This window comes from Rhinopithecus bieti, unplaced genomic scaffold (genome assembly GCF_001698545.2).
Source record: "Rhinopithecus bieti isolate Rb0 unplaced genomic scaffold, ASM169854v2 scaffold_61957, whole genome shotgun sequence".
NCBI lineage: Eukaryota > Metazoa > Chordata > Mammalia > Primates > Cercopithecidae > Rhinopithecus > Rhinopithecus bieti.
This window is the reverse complement of record NW_016823861.1, coordinates 827,969-850,021: the sequence shown is the minus strand read 5'-3', so window position 1 is coordinate 850,021 and position 22,053 is coordinate 827,969. Positions and strand designations below refer to the sequence as shown.

The following is a 22,053-nucleotide window of genomic DNA, read 5'->3' as shown; positions in this document are numbered from 1 at the left end:
TTTTTTTTTTTTCAAATCCTGTGAACTGTATGTTATTTCCTGAGGGCTGACTTCAAATAATCAAGGGTAGGAGTAATCACATAATGGGAAGAAAATTGCCCCATAGAGATATATGTTTACTTTTATAATGGTCAGAGTTATAGTAGATAAGAATTACTATATACTTGATTCTCTTTGCTTTGTAGGGTTGTTATAGTAATTGAAACAGACTCATTTTGTTAATTTCTTGACCTTTTCACATCAATCTTTTATGGAGTCACTTAGGTGAAATGGAGGATCAAGACATTGTGTGCTTCATTCGTCATTAATGAACATCTGTTCTATCCAGAGAACAATGAGTTCTTCTTAAAACTTTTGAAATATATAACTCTTCATACTGTGTACTATTCCTTTTGATGACAGCAGCGACCTACCTGGAGCATTTGCTGCAAAGACACTGGCTGCAACCAGGGAAGCGCAGCTGGGGCTGTGCACTCTGCAGGGTCAGTGAGAGCTGGGAATAGGCAGGGGCCCCACACATTTCTGAGTTGGTGGGGCCAGAGCCCAGAACTCACATCCGAGACTATGGACCTGGGTCCCCCTCCCGCTACAGGCTCAAAGTGTGTTCTCCCAATGCCTGGCCTCTCCCTGCTTCCGAGGCCTGCTCCAATTTCGGAGCAAAGCTGTGATCAAGCCCTGAGCATTGTCACCACCTGGCTGGGTGTGCACGCACTCGTGGTAGTGTTGACACACAAGCCCCTTGCCACCTCAGCCCCCTCTGCACTTTGGGCACCAGTGAGCATGGGAGAGAAACCAAGGTGGGACTGAGGGTGTCCTGGAGCAGGCCTGTAGTCACCTCTTGGGCACAAATGGCCTGGGTGCCATGAATGGCAGCAGAAGGCAGACAGGCTCCTGGGTGGAAAGGGATGGGTCTGGTGAAACCTCACCTTCTAGCCAAGGATTGCCTGAAGTCTGGCACCCATCCTGCCAGTTCCCTGGACTGGAGTGAGAACTTATGGTGCTTTTTCCAGGCTGCCTATGGCTGCCCATGGACCAATCTGCAATCACTTTCTCCCTTCTGAAGTACATAAAAACCTCAGACTCAGGCAGACATCAGGACAACCTGCTTGAGGATAGGAGCTACCCACTCTGGGTCTCCTCTCCACTGAGGGCTGCAGACATCAGGACAGGCTGCCTGCATCTAGGAGCTACCCATTTCAGGTCTCCTGAGAGAAATACTGTTGCTCAATGAAGCACCTCTTTGCATTGCTCACCCTTCAGATGGCCACATACCTAATTCTTCCTGAATGTGGGACAAGAACTTGGGACATGCTGAATGGCAGGACTGAAAGAGCAGTAACACCAGTAGGGCTGACACATGTTTCCCTGCTTGCCACATTGTAGACGATGAGAAGGACAGAAGAGAAGCAAAGTGGCCTTTTAGTGATCCCAGACTTAGGGGCTCCCTGAGCCAGGCCTATGATACCCTCTTTGGGACTCTGGTTTCTGTTGTCTCCAAGCTACCAGGTGCCACCACCTTCCCCTCATTCAGACATGCGTGCCCTCAGTGGAAGCTGCTTGTGGTGCACCAGATCCAGCCGCAGGCTTGCATGGAGCTGGCATCTGTGCTGGCTCCTGGAGCTGCCCTTCCCACCACAGTAGCCAGCGTGCATGGCTGTGCACAGTGGTGGACCCCACACTCACTCACTCATCCCCACCTCACTGCTCTGTGCCTGGCTCGCCCTTGGCAGGCATGGGATCTAGGCTGGTAGAAGAATCCAAGTGAAGCCTGCCAGGCTGAGTGGGTGAAACAAGCCCAGTGGGCTTGAGCAGAATTCATGCAAAGGTGCTACCAGCCACAGAGGCTTCCTACTGGAAAAGCTACACCCCAAGGATTCTGTGACATTTTCTACAACTGTAGACAAACGTTTGTATATTTTAGAAGCATACACACAACCAAAAATCTCAGATTGTAACAAATCTTCCACATTGTTCCTCTTTTATTTCATTACTTCAGTTTCTATTTTTGACAAAGATACAACAATGATATTAGTGTTTGCATGCCCCATGTGATCATTCTTCCTTCTTGCTCTTCTACCTTTCCCTGAAACAAAGAGCTAAACAAAGAGTTCTTAACAAGCTAATGGCATTTCTTCATTCTTTATTGTTGAAACATCCTCCATCTATCTTTCTCAAAATTATCTCCAACTAGTTTCATTTTTTTTTGGTGGCGGGGGCAATGAATTAAGTCCAAGTAATATCCCCTATTACACATAAACATTCCAAATTTAAACTTTGATTTTTTAACCATTCAAGTGATTGGGTAGTTTCTTCATATCTATTTACAATTACATATCTTTGTTTAAATAATTTTTTTATAATTTGTTTTCATTAGAAATTGAGAAAATGTTAATCGTATCTATAAAAATTATATTCTCAAATTCACATTATACAATGAATGAAATAGACTATAGAGATCATTTAGTTGGCCTAATAAGTCAACCATTCAATACTTGACTCCTTAGGCAGCCCTTAGGAAATATGTCCTTCATACAAACATAAACAGATTTCAGAACACAGAAACTGTGACTTTGACCAATTGTGCTTCCTGTAGTTGCAGATCTGAGAGGCATACTCTTATTGTCACTGCATGTTTATATTTGCTAAGGGGTTTTTAGTCAATTATCTATTTAGAGATTTTGGAAATTAGTTACACTGTCAGAGTCAGTAAATTCCTTTTATGTATCTTTCATTTAAACCCTACAGAAATAGCAAAATCCTAATAGTAGTTCAAACACATATTACTTGAGATTACATTGACTCCTGTAGGTGAAGTAAGTTAGCCTTCTGAAGAATGAGAATGACATTTGACCTTCATCTCAGGATGATGGACTAAGACTTACACACACTGAAATTCACTTGTCATCAGTTTTAAAAGCAAATATTGTGAAAAGGTCAACACGTCTGGAATAGATCATAGAATCTAAATGTGAATATTAATTTTGAGTGGGAAAAGCAGTATGTTACACAATTTATCAAAAAAATTGCCAAATACAATTAATTGCAAAATTTTCAAAGATATATGTCACCTATATAGATAGGCCTTTGTTATTTATTTAAAAATGGAAATGTATCAAATTTAATGTTAACCATTGCATGATTTAATGTCACATTCATGTTAATTTTTAAGATTTGAATATTTTCAAGTGTAATTTCCATAACAACCTAAATTCAAAATTTATACTGGTATATATATATTATAAAATAAGGGCAAATATTCCTAAGTTATATTTGTTAACCTCTTAAGTTGTTATATTGCTAAACTCAGAAAAAATATTGTAAGAAAAAAAATATTTCTTTATTATTAACTTTAATATATCAACTTCAACAATCAGGATGTATATAATGGAACATTCTGAATTTTGCAAATTTTACTCCTTCAAAGACTATTTATACTTTCTCTGTTCAATAAAAAATTGGTGTTGGCTTGATTCACATTGAAATTAATTTTGTAATAAGATGGACAGGTTGAAGTTGTATCATTTATATTTAAATAAATTTCTCAAGACTTTATATTAAGAATAAATGGAGTATATTTACAAAGGATTAAATTTTTTTGATACCAAAGCAGAAAAGTATAATTTATAATCAAAACATTCATCTTTGTAACTATGAATGGCAAAATAGGCTGGGCGCCGGTGGTCAAGCTGCTCTCCGGCACTTTGGGACGCCGAGGCGGCGGATCCGGGTCAGGAGATTGAGGACCTCCTGGTACCGGTGAACCCGTCTTACTAAAAAATCCAACTAGCCGGGCGACGGTGGCGGGGCTGTAGTCCCAGCTCCTCGGGCGTGGGCAGGAGAATGGGCGTAAACCGGGAGGTGGAGTTGCAGTGAGCTGAGGATCTGGCCACTGCACTCCGGCCTGTGGTGCGAGGAGACCTCTTCAAAAAAAAAAAAAAAAAAAAAAAAAAAAAAAAAACAAAAAAAATGCAAATAATATTATCACAGTGGCCAAAGAAATAGCAAGTGAGCAGTTCTTGTTAACATTTCATCATAAAGAGAATTAAAATTACCTTATGTTGAGGAACATAGCCATCATTTTTTTTTTCTTTTTAGAGGCAGGATCTCATTCTGTCTTCCAGGCTGAAGCGCCATGGCTCGGTCATAGCTCACTGCAAGCAGTGTTCCATCTTAACCCTCACCCTTCTAAGTAGCTATGACTTTAGGTGCATGCCACCATGCCTAGCTAATTTTTTTAAAAATTATTTTGTAGTGACAGAGTCTTGCTATATTGCCCAGGCTATCATTTTTATAAAACCTTCCAAGTTTGGACTTAGAGATTTTGAGAGAAGATTTTAATAAGATGAACAATAGTTTGGAAAGAATGATTTGTCTTGAGTGCAAATAAGTTAATGAAAGCTATCTGAAGACTATAAAATAATATAAAACAAATGCACATGCAGAGAGCATAACTTGATTGCTAAAATTGTTTTCTATTTTAATTTAGATTTGTTGTCCAATATAGGAGCTGACTTTACCTGAAGATAGCCTTTCCTGTCTTTTTATGGCACTGTTAAAACCTTGCCTCAAACATAATAGGTTTTTCCCATTTAGCTATTGATGGAATGATTCTGACAATCTTTCATTACAGTTTTCATAGGCTCTCTGTGTACCCATATGGAATTCAATTTCTCTTTCACATTTCCAAGGTTGTACACATTTTGCCATTTGTTCATGTAGCAGAGTGAAGCCAAGTCTTCCATCAACAAAGTACTCAGGTCCAAACAGTTCACTTTACATCCACTGTTTAGAATTTACCACAAACTTTTCAATACAAAAAGTGATTTTATAGGTCCCATTATTTCACTGTATTGTATCTATGGGAAATTTCAATCCAAGTGAAACATATAGTAGGATACATTTATTTTATTTTATTAGTGATCAATGCAAACATATTTGAGACAAAAATAACATACTAAATGGAATCCTACGGTGATGAGTCTGGAGAAATAGGGAGAGTTGGATTGTGAAGGGACTCACTGAGCCATATTAAAAACTTTGTTAATTATCACAGAGAAAATTGAAGACATTGAATTGTGTTAAACAGGCAAATGACATATGCATAGCCTCTTTATGGAAATCACTTTGTGCTTCCACAATCTCCATGGAAAGTAGAATTTTACACTATTTAAATCTTGATTCAAAATCATGAAATTTTTATAACCAATTTATAATGGGTAAGTCGTTCGTCTCCCAACTCCTCGGTGCTTAATTGCTGTGCTATTTACTTAATCTTCTGAGAATGCTTTTTACTTCTGGTAAACTTTTCACACATGGTTTCATGCCATTAGGTAATGTACTTAAACCAAAATCACATGCACAAAAATAGAGTGAACAGAAAATATATATCAGGCAATTGCAAACAAGGGAAAGCAGAAATCACTATGTTAATGTCAAATAATGTATAATTCAAAACAGAATTATGATTACCTGTACACTCGTTCTCACTAAAAAAAAAAAAAAAAAAAAAAAATGTAAATTTTCAAGCGAGAGGAATAAATTTGCTACTTTAATATATCCATATAGTTTCCAGCATAGATAAAACCATACAATTTATTGTCCAAAGCAGGACACTTTTGAGAGTAAGAAGAGCCCTCTATAATAATTAAGGTAAGGCAATAGACAAATAGGGATGTGTTTATCAGGACCTAAGCCCATTGTAATTCGAGGAGCATACTGAAGGTATATCACTTTCATACAACAGTAAAGTCAAAAATTGCAAGTCAAACCATCACAAATCAGGTATCTTCTGTACTTTAGTATGTTTAAAAAATGTATCCAGCATATTCTTATGAATTTAAGCTTTAAGAACCAATGGCTATGAGAGATTAGAACACACTATTTTAATGAGAACAATATAATAATTTAAGCAAAGGCAAAAACAAACACCTTAGATTGTAGTTTCTGCTTTCAAATGTTTGGATAAATTGTTTATACTTCTGTTTTTATATCCTCAAGATGAAGATTCTTTAAGGAACTGAATAGAAGCGAAACTCTTAATGACGGGAAGCAAGCATTCTTTGGAACACATGTAAAAAGCAGTGTCTAGCTTTTTGGCCCTTAATTAATTTTCTTGTCTAAAATCCATCCTAAGAATTCTGGGAGAACTGCATCTCTCTCCTGATTCAAGTCTTTTTAAAACTGTTTTTCTTATTTAAATATGTAAAATTAGATCACTCTGATGCAATTACTCCAAGGTTACAAATAATCGGAGTTCTAGTGGGTATTTTTTTTTTTATTCTTCCCTTCCCATTTTCATTAAATTCCCTCATAGTAGATGTAAAAACAGTACCTTAATTGGTACTGATCTGCAAATATATTGAACTCAAACATGTCAAAATAAATTAGATTTGTCTCTCAGTACAAAGAAAGCAATAGAGCCAGATTGAATCTTAGTGAAATTTTATAGCATCTATTTACAAACACTTTTATATCCTAAATTGCCTGGCTTTTAAAATAATTAGAAGCTTTATTCGACATATACAACATTTACTTTNAAAAAAAAAAAAAAAAAAAAAAAAAAAAAGGACATGTATAAATTAGTTTATATTTTCATGAGGTTATATTGTAAGTATTGTGCATGTAAATTCTGAAGCAGTTAACTTTTTTGGTTTGCATTTAATCTGCAAAGATTTACTTTTAAAAAACAGATTTGGAGTTATTTTAATCAATTTTCTTCTTATGAAAGTACAATTATTTGTGATACATCCAATACAATGTAATATTATTCAGCAATAAAGTGAAATGAGATATCACACTACAAAAGACATAGAGGAAACTTAAGCACATATTGATAAGGAAAGAAGCCAGTCCAAAAATCTACGTACTGTATGATTTCATCTATGTGACATTCTAGAAAAGGTAAACATATAGAGGCAGTAAAAAGATCATTAGTTACCAGGGGTTCAGGTGAAAAGTGAGATGAGTAGATGAAAAACAGAAATATTTTAGGTCAGTGTGAAGGACGTTCACTAATAATTGATCCTAAGGGAGAACTCACTGTGTGGAAGATAGCACATAGTGTCACTAGGTGAACCAGCTGGAACAGGAACCCAAACACTCCCCTCCACTGCATTCTGGGCTGCAGTACTACCAGTGCCTAAACCTGGTGAGAGACACATTCAAACACAAGTTACAAGAAGTGGATTTTTTAATAGTTACTCTAATAGATGTGAAGTGATATCTCATTGTAGGTTTAACTTTTATTGTCCTGATCATTAGTGACACTGAACATTTTTTCATATATGTACTGGTCATTTGCATGTCTTCTTTGGTAACTATCTATTCTGGTCCTTGGTCCGTTTTTAAATCAAGCTATTGGTGGAAGAGATATCTGCACTCCCAGGATTATTGCAGCATTATTCATAATAGGATATGGAATCAAACAAAATGTGTCTATCAATAAATGAATCACACACACACAATGAAATACCACTCAGCCTTAAAAATGAAGGGAATTCTTTTATTTGGGACAATGTGAATGAACCCAGACTTTAACTAGTATTCTATTTTGTCTCAAATACATTCATTTGTCTCAAATCTGTAGGACATTATGTTAACTAAAATGCATCAGGCACAGAGGAAAAAACTCCATGTTCTAATAATGATCTAATAAAGCTAATATATATGGAATCTAAAAAAGTTGAACTCATGAAAGTAGAGCATAAAAAAGTGGTTACCTGGGGCTGGGTAGGAAGGGAAGAATTGGGGAGATACTGGTCAAAGGAGACAAAATTTCTGTTAGACAAGAAGAATAAATTGAAGAGATTTGTTTTACAACATGGTGACCATAGTTAAAAACAATGTACAATATTATACATTGCTAAGGGAATAGATTTTAAATGTTCTCACCACTAATAAACATGTGAGGTAATAAAATGGTAGGATGGTAGTTTAATTTAGCCATTCTACAGTGTGTACATATTTCAAAACATCATGTCATGCACCATAAGTATATAAAATTTCCATTTGATGATTAAAAAATAAATAAGAATACAAAAAATTCTGAGACCATTGAACTTTTCTGGGAGAAAGTATAAATACTGAATGCATAGGCATAGTGCCAGTATTTTTATCTTAATTTATTTCTCAATAACATTATTATTAGAAACAAAAAATTATTAATTTTAAAATACACAGCTATTTTACATATAAAATTTAGAAGGTAAGGATAATGCAAATAGTAACATTAATGAGGAAAACATTTAAAATTACTCTCATAAGTCTGTTTTAAAATCAAAATATTATTTAGGATTCTATTTAAGTGTTAGTTGAGGTGATTTTGGAATTTTAGTCAAAACCTGTAGCTTTTGTTTAAAATAGCCAATAAAGTTAGAAGCATTGCCCTTGTGGAGTAAACAGGAACCAACACTGCCATCATGGATATGCAAGGACATCAAACTCAATTCAGGTCAAGCCTTTTGAAAGGGCCTTTGAGGAAGCCCTTCCTGAAGGCCATTATGAAAACATGAAACCACTAGCCTCTCCCATGTTCCAGGTTCATATCTGCTAAATAACCATTTCCTTTAGCATCCTCTTAGCAATCTTTGGAAAATGACCATCTAGTTGGTATCTATCTCCAGCTACATCAGTGAGCTGTACAGTTCCATTACTGAAGCTGTCTGTTTCAAGTGTTTCTTTTATTTTAAGAGTGCAGTTTGTCAGTTGTATGGGCAGTAAATTTAGCTTTGAAAGGTAGTATTCTTCCATTTCAGACACTAAGAATTATTTGTTATAAATCAGGTGTGAAAAACTTAAATTGGAAGAGAGCTAGTGATACACTTTTCTTCATAAATGGATGAATTGAAGATTTGTGAATTTAGTAGTCAGAGAAAACATTTTTTTTAAAAAAAACCTTCTGAGAAATGTTTCATTTGGCCATAATTCATTGCTTCTGAAATTGAGCAATAGATTTTGATTATACTCAACAGAAAGAAGAGTGAATGATAGCTCAAATTATATCAGATTCAGAATGGTAGAACTAGAAAAGACATTAGAGATAGTTTATCTGCTTTAAAAATCATAAAGTGTCAGCCCATAGATCAAATGTAGTCATTTGATGCTTTAAAAAAATAAATCCCCACTGGTTGTTCACAAATGTATACAAAATTTTAAATTTCCTTTATTGATTGACAAATCACACTAGACTTGAATTATTGTACAGTAGCTACATACTTTCTCATTCCTAACTTCCATTCCTCTCCCTACTAATTTATATTCAGCCCATTTTATTCAATTTGGTTATGTTCCTACCTTCTCTGTCCATCTGGCTTAATGAATCCTGATTTATACCAACTCCATCATTTTGTATTCAAGATATATGTGACTCCAAAGAGAGTATGCAGATTGCCCGCATCGTGTAACTGGTACTTTCCACAACGTAAAACAATAATAAAAATATTATTTTTTATTAATATTGTAAATTTTAAGCCTGCCAAAGAATAGAAAATAATTGATATTTTGTAATCTAATACTCATTATCATGGAGGTTCATTTAATTCTTTTCTGGAGAAGATTTGTATAGTATGTTTGTAATTCTGACAGAAACAGAATATACTGGAACAAATAAGACAAAAGTTAATGAGGAGAAATTTTGTCTAGAAGTAAATCTGGCTTTTAAACATTTACCTGAACAAAGTGAGACATGTTTAAATGCTTTTAGTGTAGTGCATAGGATTTAAATGTCTTCGTTAAATTATACCAATTTACATTTTTTTAGTTATTATTTCTATCGCTAATTGTCAGTTGAAGTTAGCAAAATATGCACACATGTATTTTTTAATATTTGAAAGAAGACATATCATTTTATTTATTTATTTATTTATTTATTTATTTATTTATTTATTTATTTAAGACTTAATCTTACTCTGTCACCCAGGATGTAGTGCAGTGGCATGTTTTCGGCTCATTGCAACCTCCGCCTCCTGGGTTCAAGCAATTCTCATGTCTCAGCCTCCCAAGTAGCTGGGACTACAGGAGCACACCACCACAACCAGCTAATTTTTGTATTTTTAGTAGAGATTGGGTTCTACCATAATGGTCAGGCTGGTCGCAAACTCCTGACCTCAGGGGATTCACCCAGCTCAGCTTCCCAAAGTGCTGGAATTACAGGTGTGAGCCACCACACCCGGCCCGACATAGCATTTTTCTCATGTTAAAGCTAAAGGTGCATAAGTTGCAGATGTCATATTCCCATACTGTATAAGGATTAGCAAAGAGATGAATTATGGAAAGTATAAAATTTAGCTTCTATCTTGTATAGTAACACAAGATAGACAAGTAAACAATTTAAGTAATGACTACTTCCACAAATAGGAATTCTGTTTTTGAAAATTATCCGCTAATATGACTGACATATTTTCTTGATTTAAACTTTTGATAAGTAATATATATCTTAATCTGTCATAAATTAACAATCCATTGTTCAAATATTAGTTTTGTATTGTGGCGTAATAATATTACCACGAACTTAATGGGTTAAAACAACACATATATTGCTTTGAATTTCCTGTAGGTCAGGAATCCAGGCATGGGTTAGCTGTGTCCTCTCCTTTTAAAAGGACTTGCATAATCTTTTAATCAAGGTGTCAAATAGGGCTAGGATCTCATCTGAGGCTCAACTACGGAAAGATCCACTTCCAAGTTCGTGTGGTTGTTGGCAGAAATCAGTTCCTTGTGGCATGTTGTACTAAGGGCCTCAGTTCCTTGCTGGCTGTTAGTCAGCCATCACCTTGAGTTTCTTGCCATGAGGACTGCTTCATGTGGCAGCTTACATCATCAAATCCAGTGAGGGATATAGCCAAAAAGTTGGCTAGCAAGAATCTAGTCAAGTCGTAATCTTATGTAGTATGTCCATTGAATTTACATGAGACATATATATCACATGAACACTGAGCAAAGAATAAAGTGCCCCCATTGACCAGAGTTGGTTAATGTGTTTATGCATGTGCTATGGGGATTGGCAAAGCCTTACCCAAAGCACTTGTACTGAGAAGGAAAGAGGCAAGATTATCAAAAACAATACTTGGATGTTATCAAAAGAAGACAAAAACAAAACAAAACAAAACATGCAGGACAGTAAAACAAGTAAGCAAATAAATAAACTAATAAATTAAATATCTATACATTCCATTTAAAAATTATACAGATTGGTTCTTATTCTTCAGTAAGAAGCAGTTATTGCTCATGCAGTGACTATATGGACCACCAATAGGTGCTAGAGTATCTGTGAGAAAGATTGCTTTGCATTGAGATAACCTAGTCAATTAAGTGTGTGGATGGCAACAGCAAAAACAAAGCAATTTGGACAAGATGTTTGTAAAGCCTTGTATGCAATTTATACTTCAGACTAAATTTGTATTTCAGGATTTTTTGTAAAAGCTTTCAATGAAAGCACAGTGTAATTGCATAATGTAGCTTAGAAGAACCACTGTGTCCATTCTATTATTAAGTTCAAAACTCTGTCATAAAAATGGATAATAAAAACAAATAAATAAATAAATAAATAAATAAATACCACCACACACCTATTAGAATGTCTGAAACCCAGACTATTAATAATACCAAAAGCTGGCTAGAATGTGGAGCAACAGGAACTCTCATTCATTGTTAGTGAGAATACAAAATGGTACAGTCAGTTTGGAAGAGAGTTTGGCAGTTTCTTAAAAGACTAAACAGTCTTACTATACAATCCAGTAATCATGCTCCTTAGTATTTACCCAGAAGAGTTGAAAACTTAGAGTCACAAAAACCTACATACAGATGTTTATAGCAGCTTTAGTCATAATTGCCAAAACTTGGAAGCAACCAAGATGTTTTTTATTTATGGAAATAAATGGTGAGTACATTCAGACTATGAAATATTATGTAGTGCTAAAAGTGAAATAAGCAATCAAGCCATAGATGTTGAGGTACATTAAATGCATATTACTAAGTGAAAGAAGGCAATCTGAAAAGGCTACATACTGTGTGATTCCAGCTATACAACATTCTGGAAAAGACAAAACCATAGAGACACTACAAAGATCAGTGGTTGCCAGAGGTTGAGTTGAGGGGAGGGATGAATATACAGGGCACAGAGGATTTTCAGGACAGTGAGAATACCCTATATGATACTACATGAAGGTGGATACATGTCATTACACATTTGTCCAAACTCATAAAATGTACAACAGCAACATGCACCCTCATGGAAACAATGGCCTTTCAGTGATAATGGGGTCAACGTAGGTTCATCAGTTATCACAAACGTAGCAGTGGGGTGGGGGATTTGATCATGGAGGAGGCCATGAATGTGTGAGGGCAAAGGGTATATCAGAAATCTCTTATCTTTCTCTCAATTTTTCTGTGAACCTAAAGTTACATCAAAATTAAACATAAATACATCATCTTCTCTAAACCTGCAGACCTCCTCCAGTAAGTGAACTTGCCACCAAAGGAACCATGGTTGGTGTAATTTCTGCTGCTGCCATTAATCAAAGTATTGTGTACTCCATTGTTTCAGGAAATGAAGAAGGTGAGTAGACTTTTAGTTTGTGTTCTCACCATCAACCATTAAACTTAGATTTGGACTAATTTCAGATTGAATTGATATTACTATCTATCCTATTGTTTTCTAATAAAATTGTGCCCATCTTAGATGTAATTGGTAACCATGTATCCTGAACTTAATTAAAAATCCAGTTATGTTAGCTCAAGTGATTTTTTTTCCCTTAAGAAATATTAAGTGTCTAATTAATGAAACCTTGCCCTTTTCCTCATTTGGTAATATTTTAATGACATTTCCTCAAAATTAATGCATCATGAAATTTTCAGCTTTTGGCCATGATCATTGCCTACAGTAGCTTCATCCACCCCACTGTCTGAACCATCCATGACCCTTACCCCATGTTGGTCATACCTTAACTAATCCTAAAGGAATTTCAAAATTGTAAATAAGTGTGAATTTTAAAAAGAGTTACATCCATGTTAAAAGCCATGCATGTTATATGATTCCCCAAATAGTCAAATTAGGCATACAATTAATGATTATAAGTAAAAATATAATGTTTGTATATTAATCACTTTAAGAATCATAGGAATTTGCAGGCCTCTGGCAATAAGTTCATAGCTCAGTCTTTCACATTAATCTTTGTTTTACCTACTCTTCACAAGTTCTCCTCTGTTTTCCATTTTGGTATGTTAGATAGCCTAGCGTATTGTAGGTAGTCAAGAAATAGTTAATATACATGTAATAAATTAATCAATAGTAAATATTTAAGAAATGACTGAATGTAAATGCTTCAAAGCAGTTTGCAAGGAAATTATAAAGGCCTTTTTAAGCTTTTTAATGACAAACTATTACAAGGTATTGCTGCCTGTACAGTGTAGCAAGTGGTCAATATCTTACTTTTATTGCCTTTCTTTCTTCATTATTACTGTGCTACTATGGGTCCTCCCTAAAAATAACTAAACTTCCTTTTTCCTTGAACTTTGAATGTCTGACTAAAGCTATAATTTCTCAACCTGTTCTGTTCCGAAACTTTCTCTTTATGGTTCTATTTATTCTTTTACTTGAAGACAGCGGAGTGGCTGTATTTATTAACTTGTCTCCCCCACAGTGACTATTTTACATTCATTTATTTATTAATTCATTCAACAAATATGTACTGAGCGTCTATTATGTATTAACTACTCTTCTAGCCACTACAGATAGAACAATGTACAAAATAGACTCCTGTCCTCATGGAAGTTAATGGTTCAATAAGGGGGGGTTAATAATAAAAATGTAAAAATTATTAAACAAATATATAGTATTATAAGTGATTATTAATTCTATGAAAAAATAAAGTAAGGAGAGTATATGGAGAGCTTAAGAGAGGGAGATGTATTATAAAGTTTGCCAGTGTGCTCTGATTTGCATTCAAATTAATTTAAAAGACATAGGGCAACATTAAATTATCTGTTTTTTTTTTTCCTCTCAAGTGTTCTTAACAAAACACTAAATCTACAAAACGATAATATTCATGAATTACAAACAGTATAATAAGCCAGTAAGGTCAGAAAATTTTGGTTAAACAAAATTAGATGGTTTTCTTTAAAACAGAACTTCTGAAAGCCTTTAGTGTGGTAGAACACCATCTGAATCTAAGGTGAAGAATATATTTTTCAGTGTTTCCTAAATGTAATTAACCATAGAACATTGATTTCCAGGATTATCTCAAAACAACAAAACAAACAAACAAAACCCCTACAATTTAAAGGCTGATTTTAGCAAAATATTGATGGTGATCATTTAAAGAGCTGGAGCAGTTTCCAGAAGCCAGCATTTTGTCACTTTCATGCATCACTCTAGTTATAAATAGGTATTTTAGTGTTTTGATATCACAGTGCCTTTTAAAGAGAATTTCTTTCCTTATAGCCTAACGACAATGACCAGGTAATTGTATTTTAATTTCTAGATACATTTGGAATTAATAACATCACAGGTGTTATCTATGTGAATGGACCTTTGGATTATGAGATCAGGACAAGCTATGTTCTTCGAGTCCAAGCTGATTCCCTGGAAGTGGTCCTTGCCAATCTCCGAGTTCCTTCAAAAAGTAAGTTATACTACTTAAAGCTTTTATGAGAATTGTATGGTGTCTCTGCTAATTTTTTAATGAAATACATATGTCTAAAATATCATTCTCAGTGGACAACATAGAAAGATCATTAATACTCTGAGATGATTGCCTATTTGTTTAAACAGCTAGTATGTGACAATGCGGGGAGTGATTTCACACTCTTGAGATGTCAAGAAAATAAAACACTGTTTTCAAATTGTGTATCTGATATTGTTAAAATACCACCATTGTCTGTGTATGTTAAATAATAAAAGTTAGTCCCACTGTGAAAGCTCTGGATAAACCTTGGGAAATAGATATTTTTAATGAATGACTACTAGAAATTGCCTGAATTGTGTGGCTTCTTGTATTTACATATTTTCTCAGAGAAAAGAAAAATTCATCTTAAAATTAGTGACTAACCTTTATTGTAATTCGTATATAGCATCATTTTTTATTTTTAATTTACACTTTTAATCCACATTTTAATCTATGAAATGAGAATTACTATCCTTTTACAAAGGCAAGATTTTATTAATAATTACAAAGATTAATTTTTTTTAAATGACAGTAAACAAAATGTCACAGATTTAAGACCACGTTCTGTGACTCTAAACTTCAACATTTCTGTGGCATATAGTTTACCCACACAGAGAAGTATGTAAAAGCCAATTTGTGAAGGGAACTGACACAGATTCAAAGATGTTATCAATAATGCGATAAATGCTATTCTTTTCCCATCTATTGAGGTAATACTCTTTTGCATTTAAGCAGTCATCCTTTTGTAATCAAAGCAACCCTTTTAAAATCTAGAAGACTCAAGATAATCAGGTTTAATTTAACTATTAATAGAATAGGGGCCCAGACCGAGTGTGAAGTGAGAAACAGAATCTGGAACATTCACCTGGGGACTATCCCTGGACATCATTTAAAGGCATTTCATCAAGCAAGCGTTCTTAGAAGGGGGAAGAGGAAAAAAGAAGAGGGGAGAGGCATAAAGCGAGAACCCAGGCAGTGTGAGAGGAAAGAAAGCAAGACAGGAGCAACAGGCAGAAGATGCAGGATATGATTTTTCTGTGTCAATTTGGCAATTGATCATAAAAAGAAATCACACCTTTTCATTTATCGCAAACCTCATTTACTGATTTAGTGTAGAGAGCTGCTCAGTTGCTTGTAGAGGTAGAACCAAATCATTTGAAAAATCAGATTATACAGATGTCTTTGAAATAAAAGGAATTAAATTGTCCTCAATAATTATGCATCACTCACATAACTAAATTGTTTAAAAATAGCAGGTAAGTTCTTTGAGTTTCTAAATTCTTTGAACTACAGGCAATTATATTTCTAAAAATATAGAGGATGCTTCTAATTGTAAACTGAATTGGATAAATGAGGAGTGAAAAGGTTGAAGTAGCTCTAAATTATATAATGTAACCTATTTTATTGCAAATGCAAATAAATGGGAAAGATTAATTGAAAACTATACCTGCAATCTTTACTCAAAACAAATGAACAATTTAAGAAAGAAAAATTTTAGGTTGTAGAACTTGATATTTCTCAGGTAATACCTGTGGTTTTTATGAATAGAGGTGCATTAAGTTCTTGTATGTGAATATAATACAACTCCCATTACTTTAATTTACATGTAAATCTGAGGCTAATAAGTTTATCTAATGTACATGTATATACTTCCATGTGCCCCAGTATGCATGTAGAGGTGAAACCAGTTCATGAATTATCCTGTCAGAAATGCATGAAGTCTAAAAGCTAAAGTATTTACTGCCTGATTCTTTGAATATTGTTATTAACCTTTTATGACTGACCTTTGCCTCCTAAGTTTGAAATAAAAATCCATATATTTCTAATTTGATCTCATTAATTAATAACTGTTAATGGCCTATAGTCAATCCCCAGGCCATTAACTATGCAAATAAGACCATTATGTAAATTGAGGTTAATTAATTAGTTAGCTAAATGTTCATCTCTGCTGCAGAATTTGTTGCCCTGCCACATATCATTTGAATAAAGATAATAAAAATACGAAGTTTAATTCATTAAATAAGTATTTTATTGTGACTTCTTTACCAAAATTTGTTAATGAAATTATTTTCAAAGTAGATTGTGCAACCATGATGTGATTAGATTTAATATTTAAATGCAAACTAATTAAAATGTAAAATTTTAGAGCTCATTTCATAAGTTTAACACTAGGAATATTTAAATATTTTAACCTTTAAGTTTGGACATTTCAAACATACAAAAATTACAGAGAATATTACAGTGAACCTCTATGTATCAACTGCCTAACTCAACTTAATCATGCCCTGGGAAATAGTCTTTCATCTTTGCTCTCAACTAACCACTATTGCATTACTCTGAAGCAGGTCAGAGTCAGAACATTCAATCTGTACATATTTTGATATGCATACCTTAACGACTCTTAAACCTTAATTAGAATATCATTATTACTCTTGCCAAAAGTAACAAATTATTTGATATCGACATATATCCAGTTGGTATTAAACATAGTTCATATTAAAATTATCCAGTTCATATTAAACATGTATTTACATCAGAATTCAAATAAGGTCTATACATTGCCATTGGTTGATAGGTCTGTTAAGTCTCTTTTGATCTGCAGGCTTCACCACTACAACCCTCTTTTATTCACCTTGATATTTATTTATGCAAGAGACCACATTTCTGAAGCCTGGATTGATGACTGTCTCTCCAAGTGGTCATTTCATATTCTTTTTGCTTCCTTTATTTCCAGGAAATAAGTAGTTATATCTAGAGGCTTGATCATATTCGGGTTATTTTTGGTTTTGTTTTTAAACAAATAAATCATAGGTGATATTCACTCATTCCTTAAACATTAAATCTCTTTGATTCTCTTTTTGTGATACAGATAGTAGCAACCACCAATAATAATGTTCTAAATCCATAATTTTTTCTTTTTATTACTTCTGTATTTGTTAGCCAAAATATTTCTATAAAGAAAAACGTCTCCATAGCAAATATTCAGTTACTCTGAGGTGCAGCAACTATAGGAAAAACAAGGAAAAAAAAACTTTGATTCTTGCCTTTTATTATTGATTTTCAAAATAATGAGTTGATTCACCATTACACTCAAAATGAGAATACTGAGATGACAAATATGTTTGGTTTTCTGGGTCATATGGTCTCTGTCAGAACTACTCTACTCCATTGTAGCTTAAAAGCAAGAAGAGATAATATGCAAATAAAAGGGTTTGGCTATGCTCCCACAAAACTCGTTTTACTAAAACAGGCTGTATGTGGGCTGGATTTGACCAAAGGGCTCTAATTTGCCCACAGTTGTTCTAATACTTACTTTTACATTGTATGATACACTGTATTTTTTTTTTTTTTTTTGCCCTATTCATATTGTTCCTGTTGTGAGCAATGCTTCTGCTTCATCCTTATATTTTCCCACACATCTAATTGAAAGTCATATTGTTTTATCCCTCATAATATCAGTAACACGTTCGGTCATTTCGTTATCAGTAGCCCATTCCCAAGTAAAGTCTTCAATGTAGCATTATAGGGACACTATTTCCTATGTTTTGGTGCATTAAGAAAAGAAGCTTATCTTAGGTCTTTAACATTGAAGACCAATTTGACTGGTAACTTGACTCATTTTCTCTTTTAAATTAATTTTTTTCATTCCATTTTCTTATTATTTGAAGCATTACTGTAAAAAAATGTATAATGACAAACTGGTCTTATTTCTGAATTTCCAAATAATTGCCTTTATTTTTTCTTCAAAGTTCAGTATTTTTGTTAAAATATTTCTACATGTTGGCAATTCCAGGTCATTATATATATATATATATACACACACACACACACATATATATATATACACACATACATATTATTTTCTTTCCAAACTAGGATCATACTATGTATACCTTTTTGTAACCACATTTGTGAACTACCATTATTTTGTGACCATCTTTCTATATCAGAGACTCGNATATATATATATATATATATATATAGTATAACTGGTCAAGTCTCACTTAAGGATTTTTTTTAATTCTAGCTTTTATTATTTTTTATTATTTTGACATCTATTCTGGTGTTACTGGCCACAGGTTCTTATGCTCTCGTGTAATAGAAACTGACATAAGGCTAAGGAACTTTCCCAGACTCCAGGCATTATTGGAACTTATGCTGGAGCACAAGGAAAGCAGCCCAGAAGAGAGAAAGTCCTCTTGCTGCCTCCTTGAAGATAGCCAAGAGAGTAATTTTAACAGGCCTAGCCATGAAAGGAGTGACATTGAAGTGTGTAGAGATGGGGAATTTGTAGCACTTGCACAGTTTGATAACATGCTTCTTCATGTGACCCATATCTCATTAACATGTTACATTTCCCCTGCTGGGTGTGATTTTTTTTTTTTTTCTTTCTTTGAGATGGAGTCTAGCTCTGTCTCCCAGACTGGAGCTCAGTGGCACGATCCTCATTGCCAGCTCCACCTCCCAGGTTCACACCATTCTCCTCCTCTCCTCCCAAATAGCTGGGACTACAGGCGCCTGCCACCACAGTCATTTTTTTTAGCCCTCTGTGCATGTGGGTATTGGGGGCCAATTTCCTTAAGTAAGATGTATGGTGGAATGTCCCTCATCTTGGTTTCTCTAGGTAACTTACAGCTTGCAAACTCTTGTGTTCAGTGGGGATGGCATGAGTGGGGTGATGTTGCCATCACCTTACTGTGGTGCAAGTTCTGGTGACTAGTGTGACTGCATGAAATAATGCTCTAGTGGAGGTGATCTGAACTCAAAGTTCCATCCCTCCTCTGTCTCACTGGGAGATTCCTAGTACACAAGTGTTGAATCTTCTCATATCTTTTCATCACTTTCTCGCTAATCTCTTTGTATTAGAGCACATTACTGTAAAGAAATACCTGAGACTGGGTAATTTATAAAGAAAAGAGGTTTAATTGGCTCATGGTTCTGTAATCTTTTCAGGAAGCATGGTGCTGGCATCTGCTGTGGTTCTATTGAGGCCTCGGGAAGCTTATAATCATGGTGGAAGTCAAAAGGAGAGCAGGCACATCACATGGCAAAAGCAGTAGCAAGGGAGAGAGAGTGGTGGGGGAAGGTGCCACACAGTTTTCAACAACCAGATCTTGTGAGAACTCACTATGGCGAAGACAACACCAAGCCACGAGGGATCTGTCTCCATGAGACTGATCTCCCACGTCCTCAGCTGCAGCATCCCATTAGATTAAAACATTCTTCCCTAGTAATACTCATTGTCTCAGTGATTGCCCATCTGTGTGGCAAGTAGCAGAACCTAGACCAAAACCATGGTGTTTCAGTAACAGGGTTTACCACTCTGAACACCATTACTCTCAAGGAGAATTGAAAATGGTCAAGAGAATTAAAATTTAGAAGTGACTTTGTGTGAGTATTCCTTTGTAGGGGAGGGTTGTTATAAAGTTGTACTTGAATTCACTTCAACAGTGTACTTTCCCAAAAAAATGAGGTCTGGGGAAATATATGCTTTCGCTTCTCAAGTTTAATGTTGGCAAATACAGTAAAAAACACTGTGCCCTTATATTGGCCTAGCACAGCAAATCCATGTTTGAGACATATCAGATAAATGTAGAGAGAAAAAGAGCAACAAGGGATTACAATGACTGGAGTGTTACATTATATTACAGCTACATCTAGATAGGTCTGTGCTTCTATAAGTATGCAGGCAAAGAACCTGTGACTGTCCTTTGCCTGTATAATTATACACAAACCAACCCAAAGGACCAGATTTGGGACACATGTGAATGCCAGTTTTCTTAAATCCTGTTCAGTAGGATTACCTGAAGAAGTGATGATACTGCAAAAGGCAAAAACTAGAGATAGACTGCTGAATTCCTATTAAAATGACAAACTGGAATTAACTGAAGTACACTGGCAAACTGAAGTTACTGCAGGAAAGCATGTCAGTGCTGAAGATGCTCTCACTGACAATGTCTGTTTTAAACCCAGGTCTGACCCAAAAAGTATTCAACCGTTTCACAGCAGTAATATTTAAGTAGTAACTTTGCTACCTACCTTATGTGCCTTTTCTCCATAATCTCCATGGTCAGGTAATAGAAGTCTGAGTGATAAAAATCAACTGCTAGTCAATGAAAGATGTGGTGGTAGTTAATAAAGAAAAAAGTAAAAATAAATCTCTTATAGCCTCTTCCCAAAAGGCAGAAGAACTTCCATTAACATATCTAAGCTGGGGAAGGACAAAAGTTTTACCTTTAAATAAAATTTGAAGTATTAGATTAATATATTGAACTAGAGAATCATTTTAAATTCTTTTAAAATTACCTTTACCATAGTACTATTAACAATTTTTTAAAACTATAAATTTTTTTGAGCTTTTATTCAAGAGCAGGAAAAGTATTAGCCCATATTAGCAGGATAAAAGAGATAGTATGAAAGAAAAAATAGACTTTTATAATTGTATTCCATATGTTCATATTAAGAATATTATTTCAGTGAGACTGTAGAACAGAATTTAGTGGATATTGTTAAAATGGATTTAGTCTGAACAAAGACAGAAGTTTTTATCTGTTTTGTTTATTGATGTATTCCAATAGCTTAAAATGCATGGTGCATAAATATAGCCAATAAAGATTTGTCCAATGCATGAGTAAGTTTAGAAAATAAAGGCCAGATTGTGAAGTGTTTTAAATATCATGTTAACAGTATGCAAATTTACAGCACACATACCACTCATACAACCCACCTGGGGCTGACTGCTGACTAAGCCCCAGTTCTGCCCACTCCCACCTCACCACCCCTGATTTGCAGCCTGTTCATAACAGTGGTTTAGTCATTACTACAGATGGAGCCAGTACACTGTTTTAATCATGGGATGTGCTTAGGAGCTTCCTCCCAGTACTTGAAATTGCAGGGAATCTGAAAAGCTTTGGGGTTTTCTCTCTCTTCAATTCAGCTAGAAATTAGGTGTTGATTTTTCATTCCTCCCGCACTGCAAACTTTCTGGCCTTCTAGACTCTATATTTTATCTCTTCTTCCTGTCTCATTCTGTTAGGCATCCATATTTTCTTCCTTTACTCCAATATTGACCACTAATTTGATCAAATAATTATCTTCATTTTACAGTGTTAATGAAACACCAGGAATTTGGTCTAGGTCCCGCTGCTTGCTGCACAGAAAGGCAATTACTGAGAAAACAGGTATTGCCAAGGAAGAAGGCTTTAATCGGGTGTTGAAGCTGAGGAGATGGGAGCTCAGTTTCGAATCCATCTCCCTGATTGACTAAAGCTAGAGGGTTTATATAGCAGTGAAGAAACATAACAGTGTAAGAAAACAAGAACTAGGGAGGAGTAAGGAGGCCTCTGGGGCAGTGATCTGGTAAGTTTCAGTTATTTGATCCTTTTTTTTTTTT

At 34.8% G+C, this 22,053-nt stretch overlaps 1 protein-coding gene across 1 annotated transcript in view; it reads left to right on the top strand.

Moving 5' to 3' along the window:
* PCDH15 (protocadherin related 15) overlaps positions 1 to 22,053 on the top strand; it is a 591,153-nt gene that overhangs the window by 446,155 nt on the left and 122,945 nt on the right. Inside the window, exons 22-23 of the mRNA XM_017861934.1 lie at positions 12,444 to 12,553; positions 14,478 to 14,618. Of these exons, the coding sequence (XP_017717423.1) occupies positions 12,444 to 12,553; positions 14,478 to 14,618 (251 nt within the window). The remainder of the gene's footprint in view (positions 1 to 12,443; positions 12,554 to 14,477; positions 14,619 to 22,053) is intronic.